General features: G+C 42.1%; 1 protein-coding gene across 7 annotated transcripts in view; it reads left to right on the top strand.

The window, feature by feature from the left end:
* foxred2 (FAD-dependent oxidoreductase domain containing 2) overlaps window positions 1-20,698 on the top strand; it is a 53,018-nt gene that overhangs the window by 15,669 nt on the left and 16,651 nt on the right. For all 7 annotated transcript variants that reach the window (XM_043679980.1, XM_043679979.1, XM_043679978.1 and 4 more), the window contains 2 exons: window positions 5,840-6,115; window positions 12,411-12,577. In XM_043679980.1, the coding sequence (XP_043535915.1) occupies window positions 5,840-6,115; window positions 12,411-12,577 (443 nt within the window). The remainder of the gene's footprint in view (window positions 1-5,839; window positions 6,116-12,410; window positions 12,578-20,698) is intronic.

The raw sequence follows: 20,698 nt of genomic DNA, 5'->3' as shown, positions 1-20,698 counted from the left end.
TTTACTGAGCCATACACTGACATAGTCTGCAAAGCACTCCATGCTGGCCAGATAGTCCAGGTTAATGAGCAATGCACTGAGATAGTCCGCACAGCTCCCCATGCTGGCCCAATAGTCCATTTACTGAGCCATACACTTACATAGTCTGCACAGCTCTCCATGCTGTGTCTCATATTCCGGTTTCCTGAGCCATTCACTGACATAGTCTGCACAGCTCTCCATGCTGTGTCCCATAGTCCGGTTTCCTGAGCCATACACTGAGATCGTCCGCTCAGCTCTCCCTGCTGGCCCGATAGTCCGGTCTACTGAGCCATACACTGACATAGTCTGCACAGCTCTCCATGCTGTGTCCCATAGTCCGGTTTCCTGAGCCTTACACTGACATAGTTGCACAGCTCTCCATGCTGTCCTGATAGTCCAGTTTACTGAGCCATGCACTGACATTGTCCGCACCGCTCTACGTTGGGCCGATAGTCCGGTTTGCTGAACTATACACTGACATAGTCTGCACAGTTCCCCCTGCTGGGCAGATAGTCCGGGTTACTGAGCCATACACTGACATAGTCCGCTCACCTCCCCATGCTGCCCAATAGTCCGGTTTACTGAGCCATACACTGACATAGTCTGCACAGCTCTCCATGCTGTCCCGGTGGTCCAGTTTACTGAGCCATGCACTAACATAGTTCGCTCCGCTCACCATGCTGGCCCGATAGTCCGGTTCACTGAACCATACACTGACATAGTCCGCACCGCTCCCCATGTTGGCCCGATAGTCCGGTTTACTGAGCCATACACTGACATAGACTGCCCAGCTCTCCATGCTGGGCAGATAGTCCGGGTTACCAAGCCATACACTGACATAGTCTGCGCAGCTCTCCATGCTGTCCCGATAGTCCAGTTTACTGAGCCATACACTGACATAGACTGCCCAGCTCTCCATGCTGGGCAGATAGTCCGGGTTACCAAGCCATACACTGACATAGTCTGCGCAGCTCTCCATGCTGTCCCGATAGTCCAGTTTACTGAGCCATACACTGACATAGTCTGCACCGCTCCCCATGCTGGCCGGATAGTCCGGTTTACTGAGCGATACACTGACATTGTCTGCACAGCACTCCATGCTGGCGTGATAGTCCGGTTTACTGAGCCATAAACTGACACATTCTGCACACCTCCCCATGCTGGGCCGATAGTCCGGTTTACTGAGCCATACATTGATATAGTCTGCACAGCTCTCCATGCTGGGCAGATAGTCCGGTTTAATTAGCCATACACTGACACAGTCTGCACAGCTCTCCATGCTGGCCTGATAGTCCGGTTTACGGAGCCATACACTGACATAGTCTGCATCGCTCCCCATGCTTGCCAGAAAAGCTTAAAGCTTAAAGCCTACCTCCAATGATCAAGCTTTTAGCCACTGAACTTAATATTCCCATACAATGCTCCATGTCAAATGCTGTTTGATCTTGCCTGAGCAGTACCTTGGAACATTTTACTGCATTAACGATGCTATATAAATGCAAGTTGTTGAAAATGGTCTGTTGGTGAAGCAAAGACAGCCAGGATTTTGACTTGAGATCCCCACTAGTTATTGCTACTGGAAGGCTTTAGGTTGGGAAGGGGTTTCAGAATGTAAATGTAGAGCAGATCTTTCTACAAATGGCACAATCAAATCCTGGGCCCACAAGATGGCCACTAATCAATCCAACAGGGAATTCAGGAGAATCCTCTTTACCCAGAGAGAGGTGAGAATGTGAAACTCACTGCCACAGTGGGTGGTAGAGCTGAATGACTTTTAAGAAGAATCTAGATAAACACAGAAAGTAGAAGGTTATGTTGACAAAGTTAGATGAAAAGGAGAGGGCAGAGTGGTTCCCATGGCGCCAATGGTGCAAGGAGCATGACAGGAGGTTATCTGCTTGACTGCTTCACAGATCATGTACAATGATAGGTTGAGATAAATCTATGATATTTATAAATAACAGTGGCATAATTGTCTGAATTTCAGTCTGCACAATTTTGTTGCACCAAGTCAAGGGAAGAAAGGTTGAAGTGTTTACCTACAAAAAACTTCGAAAGTGGTTGGACCAGTTGGTACGACTGTTGTTAAATCAATTGTTGGGATCTTTGACTTTGTAAATTGAGACATTGTTTTTATATTCAACGTATATTTTAATTTTTTATACCTTTGCCAGACCACACCTGAAGAATTGTGCGCAGTATTAGTTCAGATTTTCTTTGATTTAGATTTCACCATTTGCAGTGCTAGGATTCAAACTCATATGCCTAGAGTGTTTACATTGTATGTTTGCTCACTAAGCTGGTTGGTTTGTTCTCAGCTGTTTCAACACCATGCTAGGTAACATAATCAGCAAGCCTTCGATGAGGCACTGCTGTTCTGTCCCGCTATCTCTTTGTGTCTTGGTCTGTTAAGGTAGGTGATATCATTTCCTCCTCTTTTTCTCAGAGGTTGGTAAATGGGGTCCAAATCGATGTGTTCGTTGATGGAGTTCTGATTTGAATACCAGGTCTCTAGGATTTCCCAGGCGTGTCTATGTTTAGCTTGCCCTAGGATGGATGTGTTGTCCCAGATGTGATGTCCTTCTTCATCTCTGTGTAAGGATACTCATGATTGTTTGTGTGGCTCTCTGGTTTACTCGTCAATGCTACTACTCCACCACCTCCCCCATAAATTGGGAAATGGGATTGTACAGGAGAGTGGTATTGAAGTAGAAGATCAGCCACAGATCAAGTTGAATGGCGGTGAAGGCTCGAGGGGCTGAATGGCCTACCCTGCTCTATTTCCTTTGTCCAAAGTGATTAAGGATCACTTGGTTTGACCTCTGCTCAAGTAATGTGTCCAGTTTTGAGCTTCACATCTCTGAAAGGATTTCAGTGACTGTGACAGAGATTTCCCAGAATGAAGGACTATAGTTCTATAGAGAGACTGGAAAAGCTGGGACTGATCTTACAGTAGTGCACAGGTGGGGGAAAATTTAGTATAGATGATGAAAATTATAAGGGGTTTGACAGAGCAAGGAGGAAGCAACTACTTCTACTGACAGGAGGAGGGTGCAGATGTAATGGAATTGGCAAAACAATGAGAGAGGCAATGATAATTTATCCTATTCAATGAGTTAGAGAGCAAGATATACAGCAAGGAAGCAGACCCTTCGGTCCAACTTGTCCATGCCAACCAGACATCCTAAATAAATCTAGTCCCATTTGCCAATATTTTCCCCACATCCCTCTAAACCCTGCCTATTCATATACCCATCTAGATGCCTTTTAAATGTCATAATTGTACCAGCCTTCACCACTTCCTCTGGCAGCTTATTCCTTACACTCACCACCCTCTGCGTGAAAAGGTTTCTCCTTTAGGTCCCTTTTAAATGTTTCCCCTCTCACCTTAAACCTATGCCCTCTAGTTTTGGACTCCCCCACTCTGGGGAAAATACATTGTCTATTTACCCTATCCATGCCCCTCATGATTTTATAAGCCTCCGTAAGGTCACCATTCAACCTCCTAGGCTCCAGGGAAAATAGCCCCAGTCCATTCACGCTCTCGCTGAATCCCAAACTCTCTGACCCTGGCAACATCCTTGTAAATCTTTTCTGAACACTTTCAAGTTTCACAACATCCTTCATATAGCAGGGAGACCAGAATTGCACACAATATTCCAATAGTGGTCTAACTAATGTCCTGCAACTTGAGCTCCCAACTTCTACACTCCAAAGCTCTGACCAGTAAAGGCAAGCATACCAAATGCCACCTTCACTATTCTATCGACCTGTGACTCCACTTTCAAGTAACTTTGAATCTGCACTCCAAGGTCCTTTGTTCAGTAACACTCCCCAAGACCTTGCCATTAAATGTATAAGTCCTGCTCTGATTTGCCTTTCTAAAATGTAGCACCTCACATTTATCTAAATTAAACTCCATCTGCCACTCCTTGGCCCATTGGCTCATCTGATCAGGATCCCATTGTACTCTGAGGTAAACTTCATCTCTGTCCACTACATCTCCAATTTTGGTGTCATCTGCAAACTTACTAACTATACCTCTTATGCTTACATCCAAATCATTTACATAAATGATGAAAAGCATTGGATCCAGCACCGATCCTTATGGCACACCACTAGTCACAGGCCTTCAGTCTGAAAGGCAACCCTCCATCACCACCCTCTGTCTTCTACCTTCAAGCCAGTTCTGTATCCAAATGGTAGTTCTCCCTCTGTTCCGTGTTGTCTAATTCTAAAGTATCCTGCCTGGAAGGAATGTGAAAGCAGTTTCGGTAATAACTTGCAGAACAGAATTAGATAAATCTTTAACAAAATGATCTTTGTTGATTTAAGGGGAAAGGGGAGTGAACATAAAGCTGATGAGAAAGCTGTTCTGAAGAGCCAGCATAAGCATGATCAGACAAATGTCTTCCTTTTTAACATTCTGTGCTTCTTAAATGAAGGAAAATTTCTGAAAATCTCCTATCCTTTAAACTAAAAACAACATAAAATTCAGATTGGGTTGTATGTAGGAAGTAGTTTGGCTCACTGAGCTATCTTTTATTATTCATTTACTCATGTCATGACTAACCTCTACTTCAATTTATTGTAGCGCTTGATACCCTAAAAATCTGTCAATGCCAGTGTTGAAAATTTAAATAGTCCCAAAATTCACAGCATTTTGGAGGAGGGAATGCTGCTACGTTTTTGCAAAACTGCTTCCCAACAACATACTGCAATAGTTGAGCTTGAGTTCTAAGATTAAACCTCCCTTGTTATGGATTCTCCCACCAAAAATAAATATCTATCTAAATGAATCCTTTGAACAAATAAACTCAAAGGAATTCAAAATTGAATTTTTTCAATAACTATGTATATTAACCTATTCTTTGAAAAGACACAGCATGTCAAGGTAGAGACATTTCCATTTGGAGTACGCCAACTAACAACTGACAGCTCACTGCCAAGCTTTGTTTAAATATTAAGCCAAGCAGATTGACTTTGATTGGTCAAGATGTTGCCAAGAGAACGGCAGTCACCAATTTTGTTGATTAAAGCAACAACGCCTCTACCAATCATTCCCTTCTCTCATTTGGTGTAAATGTTGTTTTCCCTTTATATTAGTGTTTCTTGAGAATTGTCCTGATAAGAACAAGTTGAAAAGTTTTGATAAACTATATTTTTTCAGCAATGTTCAAGCTCTGTGCTACCAAACAAAGCATGTGAGTGATGCTGGCAATTCATAATTGCCTTAGAACAGAGTAGTTTGCAAGGCCATTTCAGAGAGCAGTTGAGAGGTAACCACGTTGCTTTGTTCTGGAGTCACATGTCGGTCAAACTGGTTAAGACCTGCAGATTTCCTTTCCTAAAGGACATTAATGTACTTGATGGATTTTTATGATGGTTTCATGCTCATTTACTAAAACTAGCTTTTAAAACTAGATTTTTTTGAATGATTGAATTTAAATTCCATCAGCTGCCACAGTTGGATTATCTCTGGATTACTGGTCAAGTGCTGTTACCACAACACCACCATCTTCTCATGCACATCATGATTTATGTTTGAGTTTAAAAAGGGGAGTTCCCCATTAGGTCATTATTTCTTGAGCACTTGAATGTACAAGTTCTACCTCCACTGATGAAAGAGGAGATAATTAGTTCTGTTTTACACGTCATGGTGAGTTGATCTGTCTCTGCTGTTTTATGTGTTGCTGCTTATCATCATTTGCTTTGCTTCCTTAGATTTCGCGAAATCCGCAGGTTTGGAAGTTGCTTGAGCGGTTAAAGAAACCTGTTGCTTTCAGTTCTTCATGTTTCACTCTTGTGTGCTCCTCAGTGCTGTGAATAATGCCATGCTGGATACATACCAGCTGAAATCACTGGATGGCTTGCTGGAAGGAGACCTGGCCAATATTGCTATTGTACAAGACAGAAAGGGAAAGCTGCATCTAAGACTGCGATTTCACTTCAACAGGAACAATGCATCCCAGGATGTACTCAACGACCAGCGTCTCCTATCAGTGGATGAGGCTGATAACTTTTCAGTGCGTCAGCCTTATGACCGTGTCATCCGCTGCTTGGGGTGGAATTTTGACTTTTCCATTTTTAACAAGTAAGTATAATTGCACTGTCCCTCAAACTTTTAGGAAATGCTGATACCAACTTTTGTTTATCATTTCCTTTATAAAATTTACACTCTCAACCTCTGTCTTCAGTATTGCCTTACTTTCATTTTAGAGTTATCGTCTTGCCTTTGTTTAATCATTCATCCTTTGTTTTATCCTTTCACTTTAATAATTTAGTCCTAAACCTTTCAAGGAGTGAGGACCCAAATTTTCAACAGTTCTTAGATGCCCAACTTTACTCCGTATCCAATTTTTCTTTTCACTTTGTTGATTAGATTAGATTAGATTCCCTACAGTGTGGAAACAGGCCCTTTGGCCCCACAAGTCCACACCGACCCTCCGAAGAGTAACTCACCCAGACCCATTTCCCTCTGACTAATGCCCCTAATACTATGGGTAATTTAGTGTGGCCAGTTCACCTGACTTGCACATCTTTGGACTGTGGGAAGAAACCAGAGCACCCGGAGGAAACCCACACAGTCACTGGGAGAATGTGCAAACTTCCCACAGACAGTTGCCCAAGGTTGAAATCAAACCTGGGTCCCTGGTGCTGTGAGGCAGGAGTGCTAACCACTGAGTCACTGTGCCCCCCCCCCCACACAATTTCCCTGGAACCTAAATGATCCATCCTCAGCATTATTCCCTTCCTGACTCTCAAGCTGGCTGTACCATTAAAGTCCTCTCTCACCTTTCTCCCCATACCCCTGTACATCCTCCCAGCACCTTCCCTGTGTGCATCACTCATATGCTCCCTTGCCCGCTATGCATTTTCCCCCTCACACCTACTACTACTTAACATCTAGCCCTTCTGCCTTCTTCGTCCTTGTTCACCCTGGATCCCTTCTGCGAGTTCTTATTTTCTCTCATTATTTAGAAATTGTCAGTTGATGATTGGCCTTGTCACTCCTTTTGCTATTTGTCTGCTTTTTTTTAGATATTTTTATTGAAAATTTTAACTAGTTTTAACAAGTTTACAAAAGAAAACTAAAAAAAAAAGACCCAAGTATAAACATTGATATACGGTTAAATCTTAAATAAATGATAACCAAAATCTATCAAACAAGAAAACAGAAATACTAAGAAAAAAAGAGACAAAACTCAACTAACTACTCATTTAACTTACAACTAACCAGAGTGTATCATTAAAATTCTTACATTATTCAAGAGAAAAAAAAATCCAACGGATAACACATAAATTGAGCAGTGATATACATGCTCGGAATGTGTTAACATCAGATCACAACAAAACCCGTATTTATCCAAAACATCCCGAGCATAGAGCATATAAAATTCACAAAAATAAAAGCTCTTTAGTACATTCAGATCAATATAAAAAGAAACTATTTCTAAATAGTAAACAAAAGTATAACACGTATTTAAATGGAGATCTTCTCCCTTATTCCCAGGGGGCATCACTTCCTTTCCAAAAAACCCATCATAACCTCTCCCAACCAGTGCTCCACCCTTGACCCAGCACCCCACGATAGGATAAAGAAAATTCAAGTAAACTACTGAACTAGAGCTAACAGTGAGTACCCTATCCCCCACCCACACCTGGATATATTTGGTAATGTTAATACCATATATGAACATATATGAACAGGGGAAAACAACCCTGCTCCCAAGGACAAAGATAAAATAAGATAAGGTAGCCACCTTCCCCCCCCATCTACATTAACTAGACCCCCTGGCCTATATATATATAAAAAAAAGGGAAAGGAAATCGCTAAGTAAAGGATGAATAAATAAACCTTTCTTCCCATCCCCCGGAGATAATATTAAACAGTAAGATAATGAAAGGGAAAAAAAGGGGGGGTTAAACCAGGGTGGGGGTAGGGCAAAACAACATCAATTAACTCTTATAATTTGTCTAAGCGAGTCCAAAAGTTCCTTGGCCTTCTCCGGTGATCCGAAGTTAAACGCTAAAGCATAGTATAGCTGGGTAGTGCAAGGAGTATTGAATGTTTAAATCCCTTAAACACTTCTTTGCTTCATCAAACGCCTTTCTCTTTCGGACCAAAGCTGGGGAAAAGTCCTGAAATAACATAATCTTGGATCCTTTATGAGTCATGGCTTGTGGATCTTTCCCAAGATTTCTGGAGGCGTCCAAGAGCATCTGCCTCACCTTACAGCTCTGCAGCCAGAACAGGACCGGGCGTGGGCGCTGGTTCGTGCCGGGCCCGTGTATTGCAACCCGGTAGGCCCATTCTACCCTTACCTGGCCTGATCCAGCCTCCAGATTCAATAACTGCGGAAGCCACTGTTCAAGGAACCTTGTAAGCTGGCCTTCTTCTTCCCGTTCGGGAAGGCCCAGCAAACAAATATTTTTTTGACGACCTCGAGAATCAATGTGACTCTCTAAGGTTCGGACTTGCTGCTCGAGAGTCCGGACCCGATCCACGGCCGATTCTGCAATGGCCGCGGAGGTCGCGGCCTTTAGCTCCGCCCCTCTGACTCGGCATTCAATTTCTTTGATGTCTCGGCTGTGCTTTTGTAGCGCACGAGAATGAATTCCATCGACTTCGGGGCTCTTCTATGAAAGCATCGATCTTTGCATCGAGTTTAGAGATTATTTCCGCGAGGCTCGCCACCGTAGGTAAGTCCCCCGGGGCAGCTGCGGACGCCTATCCTGCAGCTGGGGAGGGTGTGGGAGGGGCTCCTGCCCGCTGAGAACTGCGGGCTCCTTTCCCCCTAGTCATTTTTACAGGAGACTGAACTGTATAAATTTAGTACTAAACCACTAATTACATTAAATAAAAATTATTTTTAATTGATTTGGTGAGTGTGGTGGAGGAGGGTGGCCCACTTTGCCTAGGTCTTGGGAGGAGCACTATAGACTCAGACTTGCTGAGTCACCGCCATTTTGGATCCCCCATTTGTCAGCTTTTGAATTAGAAATGCTCCATTTTGTGGGCTCAAATCCCAATTTCATTACTAAACTGGCTGTCAGATAGTACTGCTGTAAAAAGGCAGAAAAGCCTCCTTTAACGGGCCTGCAGGAGTTCCTCAAGGCAGCCATCTTCAACTGCTTGATCAAAGACCATTAGGTCAGAAGTGCACATCTTTCCCGATAAAGCATCATATTCAGTATCATTTGTGACTGTCCAGATATCAATACATGCAGCAAGACCCTGATAGCATTCAGTCTTGGGCTGAGAGGTAGTAAGTAATATTTGTGACCATCTCCAGTAAGAAGAAATATCCTCTTGATGCTCAACAACATTGTCGTCACTGAATCATTCACTTCCAATGTCCTGATTGTTAAACTTTTGTGGCTACAAGATCAGGTCTGAGACTGAATTCTATGATGAATTAATTGCCCGAGCCTCCGGAGCCTGTCGACCGTTTACTAGGCACATATCAGGAGTGTAATGGAATACATCCCGCTTGTCCGGATGTGTGCTTCTCTAACAACGCTAAGGAAATTCAATACCATCCAAGACAAAGCAACCTGCTTAACTGCACCCTATCCACCACCTTAAAAAGTTATTTCCTCCACTACAACACACTGGTGGCAGTGTGTACCATATACAAGGGGTAATGCAGCAACTAACCGAGGCTTTTTTGATAGGATATTCCAACCCATCAATATTTACCTTCTAGAAGGACAAGGGCAGGAGACACATGGAAACACCACTACCTGCAAACTGCAGACCACCCTGGCTTGCAGCTATATTGGCATCCCTTCACTGCCACTGGATTAGAATGCTTTAATCACTCCCTAATAGAACTGTGGGTGTGCCAATACCAATTAGACTGCAGAGATTCAAAAAGAGGAACTTCCACCCCCTTAAGGGGCAATGAATACTGGCCTTGCACATGATGTAGATATCACTAGCAAGAATAAGAAGTCGTCTCAGAGTCAGCTCACCTTGAAAGCCAAAGAGCCATCTCCTCTGTTTCCTAAACCTGCTCGGCCTATTTCCACTTGGAAACTTTATTCCATTTCACTATTTTTAAATGCTTTTTGCTACCTGCAATGATTTGTGAGCTCATCCTGTTGAGATGTGAGGAGACCAGATCTCAGAGCTTTCGAAAGATCACTTGAAAGAAACAGAAAGTTGAAGCTTTTTATCTTGCATTCATCAGGATAAGAATGCAAGAAAGTAGACTTTGTGAGGAAGATCCAATTTATACAGAAGAGGGTGCTGAATGTTTGGACCATAGTTGGCATGGAGATGTAGCTGAATCTATTAATTGTCGATTTTATTTAACATATTATTTTCAGATAGGTAATAGATTTGAATTGGTCAGGTCATGTCATGATGAGTGCAGAAAGGATTGGCAGACTTCATGACCTTCTCTCAGTGAAACAAATGCAATGTATGCACAAATGCCTTTTGCCTACACTGAGCAGAGTCCTGTGTGTGTGAATGTTTGTAGCCCGTGCAAATGAAATGAGCCATTCATTTGCAAAGAGACTTAAGGATCAGTGTACAGAGGAACCTTGATTATCTGAAAGACACGGGCGGGGAGTTTTTTTTTTCAGATAATCGAATGCCGGAAACACAGTTTAGCCAAGCATTGGGACCTTGCGATCTTGTCCAGATAATCTGAAATTCGGATAATCGAATGTTGGATAATCAAAGTTCCTCTGTACATAGATCATTAGCAAATGACTGAGTGGTGCAAAGAAATGCAAAATAACTCTTGATTGAAGGTGGGTGTCGAGGCTGGCTTTAGTTGTGTTAACCCTAGTTAGACACAACTTGGTCGATCGGACAACACGCCCAACAGTAAGATATACTGGCTTTGGAAGGAAATGCAGCATAGATTGACCAGAATGAAATTTGACTCAAAAGTTGAAATGATGAGAAATTATTGCACAAACAAAGGTTGTATTCCCTGAAATTTAGAAGTTAAGGGGTGACCCAGCTGTGGTGGTTTTAAAGGGGAAAAGAGGGTCAACTCTGTTTATCTGTTTGAGGGGAATTGAGACCTAGCTGACCTAGATTCTGAATTAGAGTGGTGCTGGAAAAGCACAGCAGTTCAGATAGCATCCAAGGAGCAGGAAAATCGATGTTTCGGGCTAAAGCCCTTCATCAGGAATACAGGAATGTACTCCTGATGAAGGGCTTTTGCCCGAAACGTCGATTTTCCTGCTCCTTGGATGCTGTCTGAACTGCTGTGCTTTTCCAGCACCACTCTAATCCAGAATCTGGTTTCTAGCATCTGCAGTCACCGTTTTTACCTAGCTGACCTAGAGTCAGGCCTTACAGCTGTGAAATTAGGAAACACATGCACATTAACGGTGGTCGAATTTTGGAACATTTCCCCAAATCACAGTTGTTGCTAAATCAATTGTTCCTATTAAATCTGAGGTTATTAGTTTTCTGTTCACTAATGGGTGGTTTAAAAAAAATGGGGCAATGGTTATTCTATGAAATCAGCCATGATCTCACTGAATAGTGGCTAGATCAGGAACAAGAAGCTGAATGGCTCCATCTGTTTAACTGTTCACGTGCAGCAAGTGTCTTGTGCACATCTTCGAGGAGAAAGTGAGGTCTGCAGATGCTGGAGATCAAAGTTGAAACTTTATTGCTGGAACAGCACAGCAGGTCAGGCAGCATCCAGGGAACAGGAGATTCTACGTTTCGGGCACAGGCCCTTCTTCAGGCCCTTCGGCCTGTGCCCGAAACGTCGAATCTCCTGTTCCCTGGATGCTGCCTGACCTGCTGTGCTGTTCCAGCAATAAAGTTTCAACTCTTGTGCACATCTTATTTGCTTTCCTGTGGGTTTTCCCATCTATACTTTCCCCTTGTTTATTTCCTTTTAAAATGTTATTCCACTGTCATATTCTCTAGTATTTTCTCCTTTCGTTGCAGGTATATCTGTCACTTGTTTCCCAGTGAATCCGTGTTATAGTTGCTTCAAGTTCGTGTGAAAATGAGCTGTTGGGACAAGGAAGGCGCCAGGTTCACTCAATCTGTGCTGAGTAACCCAATCAGCTTCTTGAGATGCTATAATTGCTGCCAACACTGGACTAGGGGTTGTTGGGGGGTAGTGGGTGGAATCAGCTAGGGCTTCTGCTCCAGATCACTCTGCTGGCAGCCTTTGCTCAAAATGAGTAAGTTTGGGCCTAATCCAGCTGTGATGCCCTTCACAGCTGAGCAGTCCAGCTGCCCTCAACCAATGGGCCTGCTGCTGGAGGACTGGCTGAAGCTCAACAAACAAAGCTCCCACAAGGTGGTGCCATCTTTAAGGTGTAAAGGAATATAAAAAAATTGATGAAGACAACACAAACATTCTTTCCTTCATTGCTGCTGATGTTTTATCTAACAGTCTTACTAAACCTCAGAGGGGCCGAGGCCGCACAAACAAATATCCATTGATCAAGGCTACATATGAATCAGGAAACCTGCCTGGAATGTTTATTATTGGGACAGCTGGTCATTCCATCGATTACAGGAAATCAGCCGGTGGGTTCATCCATGGATTCCGCTATACAGGTAAGCCTCCTCAAGAAAATCCATGAGTAGAAATGGTGCGTTTCACCCAACTGGACTACCCCAGGTGTATATGATTCAACTAAGCCTCTTCCCACCCTACTTCATCTCGCTGAATGAATATATAATTCTACTCCTTTCTCCCTTATGTTCTAAGGTGTGTTTTCTAGATGTCCATCTATTCTGTTTCTCAACTGCTGCTTTTGGTCATCATCATCATGGAGTCAATATGGCATTGAAGATGATCATTCTGTTTGTTAAGTCCTTGCCAGCTTTCTATACACAATCAGTCAGTCCCCATTTTCTTACTCTATTCCTACAACTTAGCAAATTTATTTCCCTCAAGTGCCTATCCAATTTACTTCTGTAATCATTGACTGTCTTTGCTTCCACCATCTTTATAAAGAATTAATTCCCTGTCATTCCCACTTGTTGCAGAACATCTTTTCACATTCTACTTCTATCTCCTAACCTAAACTTTAATTCTGTGTTCCCTAGTCCTTGCACCATCGGCTACTTAGAGCGGTTTTTTCTTTGTCTGCTTTATCTAAACCTGTCAAAATCTTGCACATCTCTCCCCAAATCTTCCCTCAGTCTCCAAGAAGCACAACCTCACCTTTCCCAACTAAATCTTGTGACTAATATCCTCCATCCTTGAAACTATTCTGTTAAATCTCCTTTGCAGTCTCTCAAGGGTCGTCACATCCAAATGTTCTGACCAGAACTGGATGTAATAATCTAGTTATGACCAAACCAAACCTTTATATGGTGAGAATTGTTTTCTCTGAGGACTGTGAATCTGTGGAATTCTTTACTGAGAGGGTTTCAGAGGCTGGGTCATCGAATCATACAACGGGCCCTTTGGCCCACTATGTCTATGTTGACCTACAAATAACAAACTGTACTAATCCCATCTACTTGCACTTGGTCCGTAGCCTACTATCCCTGGCATTTTAAGTATTTGTCGAGATACTATGTAAATGCTGCAAGAGTATCTATGCCATCCTTTCAGGCAGCATGTTCCATATTTTTACCACCCTCGAGGGTGAAAACATTTTTTGTCTGATCCCCACTGAACAGTTTACTCCCCACCTCAAACATCTGCCGTCTGGTCTTAGACATGTCACTTAAGTATATTCAAGGGTGAGATAGTCAGGTTTTTAATCAATCGGGGAATCATAATGGGAAAAGGCAGGAAAGTGGAGTGGAGGATTATCAGGTAAACCATAATCTAATTGAATGGGAGAGCAGACTTGATGGACTGAATGGCCTGCTTTTAGTCCTACATCTTATAGTCTTATAAATGTTCAGGATAACTTTGCTGCTTTGGTACTAAATGCCTTTATGAATAAAGTCCAGGATTCCATGTGTTTTACTAACCATGCTCTCAATATATCCTGCCACTTTCAAATATTTAAATTCACTTAATGAATCTGGAATCACCTATCTAACCCATACAATTACTATTTCAGGTAGTGAACTCCAAGTGTTACAATCTCCAACGGGAAAAGGCTTCTGCTGCTCTTTTACTTAATCTCTGCTATTTAACCAAACTTAATTTAGTTTAAAGATCATGAACAGAGATACTTCCATTTCGGGGAGTTCAAAACTAGATGATTCAACTATAAGATGCTCATTAATTGTCTAATAGTGATTCAGAAAAAAGTATTTTACCAGAAAGTGGGTAGAATGAAGAATCTGGATAAAAAATTGGTTTAAGGGCAGAAAACAAGTGAGTTGTGACAAATGGTCGCTTTGCCAAACTGCAGGATGGTAGACAGTTATGGTAAACAGGACCATGGCTGCTTCTGATGTATGTAAATGACTTGGATATTGTAATGCAGAGTAAAATGTCTCTGCATATCTCTGTCTTTGTGTGTGCTTTTTGGAACTAGGCCATTAAGTTTGTATTATCTTTCTGTATCCCTTCTGCCAATATACATCACCCCACACTTGTGTGTTAAATTCTATCTCCTACTTGTCCACCCTTTTTTGCTCACTATATTTTTTTGCAGTCAATTTGTATCTATCTCACTTATTAGCATGCTTCCAAATTTGGTGTCATCAGCAAATTCTGACATTTTACTCTGCATTACAATATCTAAGTCATTTACATACATCAGAAGCAGCCATGGTCCTGTTTACTATAACTGTCTACTGTCCTGCAGTTTGGCAAAGCAACCACTTGTCACAACTCACTTGTTTTCTGCCCTTAAACCAATTTTTTATCCAAATTCTTCATTCTACCCACTTGCTGGTAAATGTTTTTTTCTGAATCTCTGTTGGACAATTAATGAGCATCTTATAGTTGAATCATCTAGTTTTGAACTCCCCGAAATGGAAGTATCTCTGTTCATGATCTTTAAACTAAATTAAGTTTGGTTAAAAAGCAGAGATTAAGTAAAAGAGCAGCAGAAGCCTTTTCCCATTGGAGATTGTAACACTTGGAGTTCACTACCTGAAATAGTAATTGTATGGGTTAGATAGGTGATTCCAGATTCATTAATAGAATTTAAATTTCATCAGCTGCCATGGTGGGATTTGAACCCACATCCCTAGAGCACTGTGTCACTACTTTGCCATGTCTTTCCAGGCCAGGTTAAAGGATAAAAATATTGGCTTCAGGATACTGGGGAAAGCTCCTCATTCTTGTTTAAAATACAGAGGAACCTCGATTATCTGAATATTGAATTATCTGGCAAGATCACAAGGTCCCGGTGCTTGGCTAAACTATGTTATCCGGCATTTGATTATCCGGAATTCGATTAACCGAACGAAATACTCCCTGCCTATGTCTTTTGGATAATCGAGGTTCCTCTCTACTACTTTGGGATCTTTTAGGTCAGCTTGAAAAGGATGACATTCTGTTTTAATGTCTCACCTGAAAGACAGTGCAACATACCCTCGGTGCTACACTAGATAATGTTCTGGTTAAGATTTATTTCTCAACCAAAACTGATCTGTATGGAGCACCTCCCTGAGGGGAGGGTGGCAGCAATAGTAATTAAGGACAGTTTTCCAAGATTATGCATTGCATTCCTAATGTTTGGGTCAATGATTTCAAATAGAGATCTACAGAGTACTCTTGGCAGGGGCAAGAGGTGAGGAATGAATCATACTGGAGCAAAGACACAGATAGGAATTGGGATCTGGTCCAGCAGGTGAATTTTAATGAGCTAGTGAACAGGGGCTTTGCCTCATGTTAGTCAGTATTGAAATAGGAGGATGGAGCTGAGTATGCAGCTGGAGAGAAGATGCTGGAGAGTATGGTGGTAACAGACAAGAATATGAGGTGAATTGAATTATTTTTGCAGTCTTCCACTTCTGTTGGTCAGTGGTTAATATTCTTTATGAACTTTCTTTCCCCTTTAAAAAATAGGCATTCTCTGTTTGTCCAAACCCTGTTTGTGAAGTCCAATTGAAAATGACCCACAACAAATTCTTTAGGAGTTCATCCTGCATTCAAAACCTGGAAGAGTGGTTCACAAGACATGCACGTGCACACAATTAGGAAAGAAAGGAAAGGAAACAAGTTATAAATTGCTTAAAATCAGAGATATCAGAAACTATTCATGTGAATTAGGAGTTAAATAAATCATTATCCAGTGGAGGTTCATTCAGTAGACCTTGCTCAGAACTGCCTTTTGCAGTTAAATTGTAGTTGACGGGACAGTAGTTGTAAGATGGGAACTCTTGCACTTCACAGGCAAAATACAGGATTCTTTCCAGAAATCAGACTTTTGAGAGTTTATGTTTAGAAATACAGTCGCATCACTAGGCATGGAGCTGTTTCCAGTTCTGTTGTCACAGGTAGACTAACAAAGTACGTTTAAACTAAAAATCTGTAAATGGAAGCTTATTCAAACACATGGCACAGTAGCTCAGTGGTGAGGCCTGAGGTGGGAATTGAACCTGGGTCCCTGGCACTGTGAGGCTGCAGTGCTAACCACTGAGCCACCATGCCACCTATCTGAGCTTAATCCCTCAGCTAACCAGGTTTTTTTTGATGTCCTGTCCAAAATCTGTTATGTTTATGAAAGGTATTTATGGAGTCATTAGCATAAAGTCAAGCAGTAATGGGTTTTGGTGGTTTCCTTTCTTCAAAACTGGCTGAGGCAGACATCTTGTCCACTATTACTTCATGTTGGCTTGGCTGCCATTTCTAGTCAGTGAAAGGAATGGGATACTCCAGGAGGATGATGTAAGCTTTAGTCCTCTTGTTACTGCTGATCTGAACTTTACAAAAATTATCATCGGTTGGCATCATGTGATCCCACATAGTATCAATTTTTAAGAATATTTAAGAAAGAAATTAGTTACTTTAAAGAAAACAAATTCTGATTTCCCTCTTGCTATTACAGGAGGGTTTTAAGTTCCTGAAACACAGGGAATATTTTGGAGGAGGTGGAACCTATACAGGCTGGATGGTTGAGTTGGGACTAATGTCCATGTGGATGATTGGCTAAATTTATTCGAGAGGGTTTAAATTAACTTGACGTGGAACTGGAAGCCATGATATGGTACTGGAAAAGAGAATCCAGATGCAACAAGGATAAAACATGCTTTTAAAAATTTACTCATGAGATGTGAGCGTGACTGGCTGGGGCAGCATTTATTGTCCGTGCCCAGTTGCTCGTCAGTTGGTGGTACTGTAGTGAGCTCCTGCCTTAAAGTGCATGAGTCCATTTGCTGTCAATAGACCCACAATGCTGGTTTGGGTACAGTCAAACGGGCAAGTCCTGTTTCAAGTTCATGGCCTTGGGATTTAGAAAGTTGTGACAATGTAAACCACAAATCTTTAACAACTGTTCATGGATTGAAAGACTCAGCAATAACTCTTTCCGGAAGAAACTGTGTCATGCGATGTAAAACACAAGGACAAATAATTATAAAGGAATTAAAAGAATCAGAGAATCCATTTGGTATGGAAGCAGGCCTTTTGCCGGCAGATCCACATGCCCCTCCGAAGGGCATCCTACCCAGACCCACCCCCAATCCTGTAACCCTGCATTTCCTCGTGATTGATTCAGCTTGACTGCACATCCCTCATTACTGTGGGCAATTTGGCACAGCCAACCCACCTAACCTGTAGAAGGAAACAGGAGCACTCAGAGGAAACCCACGGGGAAAATGTGCGAACTCCACACAGATAGTCATCCGAGGGTGGGATTTTGCCTGTGACCCTGGCACTGTGAGGCAGCAGTGCTAACCATAGAGCCACCATGCTGCCCTATTAACACCAGCTAACCATCCCTTGGAAAAAGGATTTAAATGCAATAAAGTTTAAATAACTACTTTAGTATTTTATTATCTGTGACATTACTTAAATAACAGAATTAAAGGTAACTTGTAATTGACACACGACAGAGTGATTGATGTTATTGACATACTGGTGGCTAAACTTGAAACCAGGGTAAGACATTTTTGGTGTCAGTAATAATTAACAGTAAATGGAAAGCATTTAAATGTTGTTGCCCCTGAGGCTTCAAGCAGTACAAAGCTGGCATAGCTCTGCCGTAATATGAATTCCTGCCTGCAGGTCATGGCTGCAGTATTTCCACCCAGGCTGGGAGACTGAGTAATTCTGGCATTGACCTTCTCTGGGGAGCATATAGCTAGAGAGTGGCTGAGATTGATTTCATGTCCCTAATTTTTGTTATTTTTATTATTTGCCCATCACTGTACTCTGCTGGAGAAAGATTTTTGCCTTTATAAAAAGACATTAATGTGGTTACATTCATGAGTTCCATTTGCTATATATGTCTAATTGCTGTAGTGTGTTTCTTGAATAGATGTTCTCTGCTGGCTGAACGGACTGTGGCAAAATCAGACAGCTAGAAATTCTGCCTTAAGACCAGCCTTGGCTGACCCAGTGTTGTCAGTTGATTTTCTGTAAATGGACACTTTCAGGACACTGCATAAGCTGTTACATCCTCAGTTAATATCTTGCAGAGTGTTCACCATGTGTAAGGTTGTTTATGCAACAAAGTAATAACAAAATTCAGGGTAATCTTCCCACAGATCTTTGGTTTCAGAAGTGTGTTTTTTTAAAAACTTGGTCTTTTTAAATATGATTACAAACTTGGCTTAATGCATTAAGCTTCATTGCAGTTCAGACTTGGCTTTAGAATATAGGCAGTCAGTGGAGTGAGGTGTGAGAGAGAGATCATTTACCTCACTTAGAGCCTTCTGTTTGATCCAAGTCATCTACCTTGGAATACTTGGCTAACACCCAGGGCAACAGAAACTAGGAACCTGACTACTGCCTCCAATAATCTCCGTATTTACATGAGAGCATCTTCTCTTGATTGGAAATGAATTGTGTCAATTATGCTCCTAACTGGCTCTAATGCTGCTCTGTATTATAGTCACTTCCTGTGGTTGCGAAGGCTCTCAAAGAAATTGCCCTGTTCGTATTGGTCAAGAATCTAGGTGAGGATGAGCATGTATGGAGTTGCTGTCCTTGCCCAATCTATAACATCGTAAACTTGAGCTCATCTAAAATTCGACAGTCTTCATATTACACCAGGTTATTACCCTGATTCTGTTTGACCTAAACTGACTCCTAATCTGGCAAAAACTCTTTTGAAAATCCTCATTCTTGTTTACATATGCCCCGAGGACCTTGTCTCTCCTGCTGTCTGTAACCACTTCAATCCCTAAAAACTGCCAAGTTCACAGCACTCCTTCAAAACTGGTTTTTTGTACATGGCTGACTTTCATCACCCTACCATTGGCAGTTGTATCTTCAGTGCTTCAGCTCACAAATTCTCTCCCAAACCCTTCCCTCCTTTAAAATCTATCCCTTAGACCAAGCATTTGGTACAATGGCAGCCATTTGCCTTGTAAAGACAGTGGTTGAGCTGTAGCGATCGGCTCTGATTATCATCTATTGTGGCTCAGGGCTTCTACTTTGGTACTGCAGTCTCTGCCATGTATACTACAGAGGAAGAGAATGGGCTGAGAGGGTGTATGTTTCTTTGTCTTTACTTTCTTAAGACCCTCTTCTTGGCCACTAAACACGTTGTTTTTGCTTGCCTCTTTCCAATTTTCTTCTAAACAATTAGTGCCCAGAGGTCATGACTGTCAGGGACTGTAATTTATTGTGCCTTTAAGAAATATATTCTGTGATATTGGTCTTGCAGTATTGTCACAGTGCTGCCAAAATGTCTCCTTCAGACAGGCTGTTGGTAAATGGCTTGGAGTTATCTCTAGGCGATTTTTGAAATGAGATAAAGGAATCATGAGTGGATGGGGTCAGGGCTCTCACAGATCTAGGAAGGCTTTTAGTTTTGTTTTCAGTGAGTTGGGATGCTGGGTGCTGAGCAAAAAGCTCAAGTTCTCAGCTGCTAAAGTGAAGTCTCAGACAGCGAGGCTTCCTTTTAAAAAATCAAAAAGGGCAGATTGTTTCTTTCTTCTGGACTGGAGAAAGAGAGAGCATGTGAGAGCTGTAACTGTTTTGCTGAATTGCATTTTTGCCAAAGGGTGTGTTTGTGGTATGCTGCCGTTACTGGAACAGTTGATGATCAGTGGTGAAATAATGCAAGAGTTTAGAGGGATTTGGGCCAAACGCTGGCAAATGGGACTAGGTCAAATTGGGATGTTTGGTCGGCGTGGACAAGTTGGACCAAAGGGTCTGTTTCCCTGCTGTATAACTCTGACATTGTCTTGTTAAAAATATAAAGTTATGCCAGTTTTTTTTCTTTTTATGTCGTAACTGTGTTGTAAGAATAAAGTGTGTTTTGATTAAAGCCTGTTGGTTGACCAATCCAATCACATCTGGAACACAGCGCCTTACACTTAGCTTTAAATAAATATAAAAGCTAGGATCTGCGCTACCTCCTAATAATATTCTGGTGGGGGAGGTCTGGTCTGGACCATAATGCTGACTGTCTCCCAGTTCTCAGTCAAAATCCATCATCAGGAATGGTTGTTGGAGGTTCCTGGTTACAGATGTTTCAGTAAGATCAGGGAGGGTGGTAAAAAAAGGAGGGGGGGGGTGGCGTTGCTAATTAGAAATGGTATAACGGCTGCAGAAAGGCAGTTGGAGGGGGATCTACCTTTGGAGGTAGTATGGTCTGAAGTCAGAAATAGGAAAGGAGCAGTCACCTTGTTGGGTGTTTA

Source organism: Chiloscyllium plagiosum, chromosome 39 (assembly GCF_004010195.1).
Source record: "Chiloscyllium plagiosum isolate BGI_BamShark_2017 chromosome 39, ASM401019v2, whole genome shotgun sequence".
Lineage (NCBI taxonomy): Eukaryota > Metazoa > Chordata > Chondrichthyes > Orectolobiformes > Hemiscylliidae > Chiloscyllium > Chiloscyllium plagiosum.
Note: the sequence above shows the minus strand (reverse complement) of the source record. Positions and strands in the feature narration are given on the sequence as shown.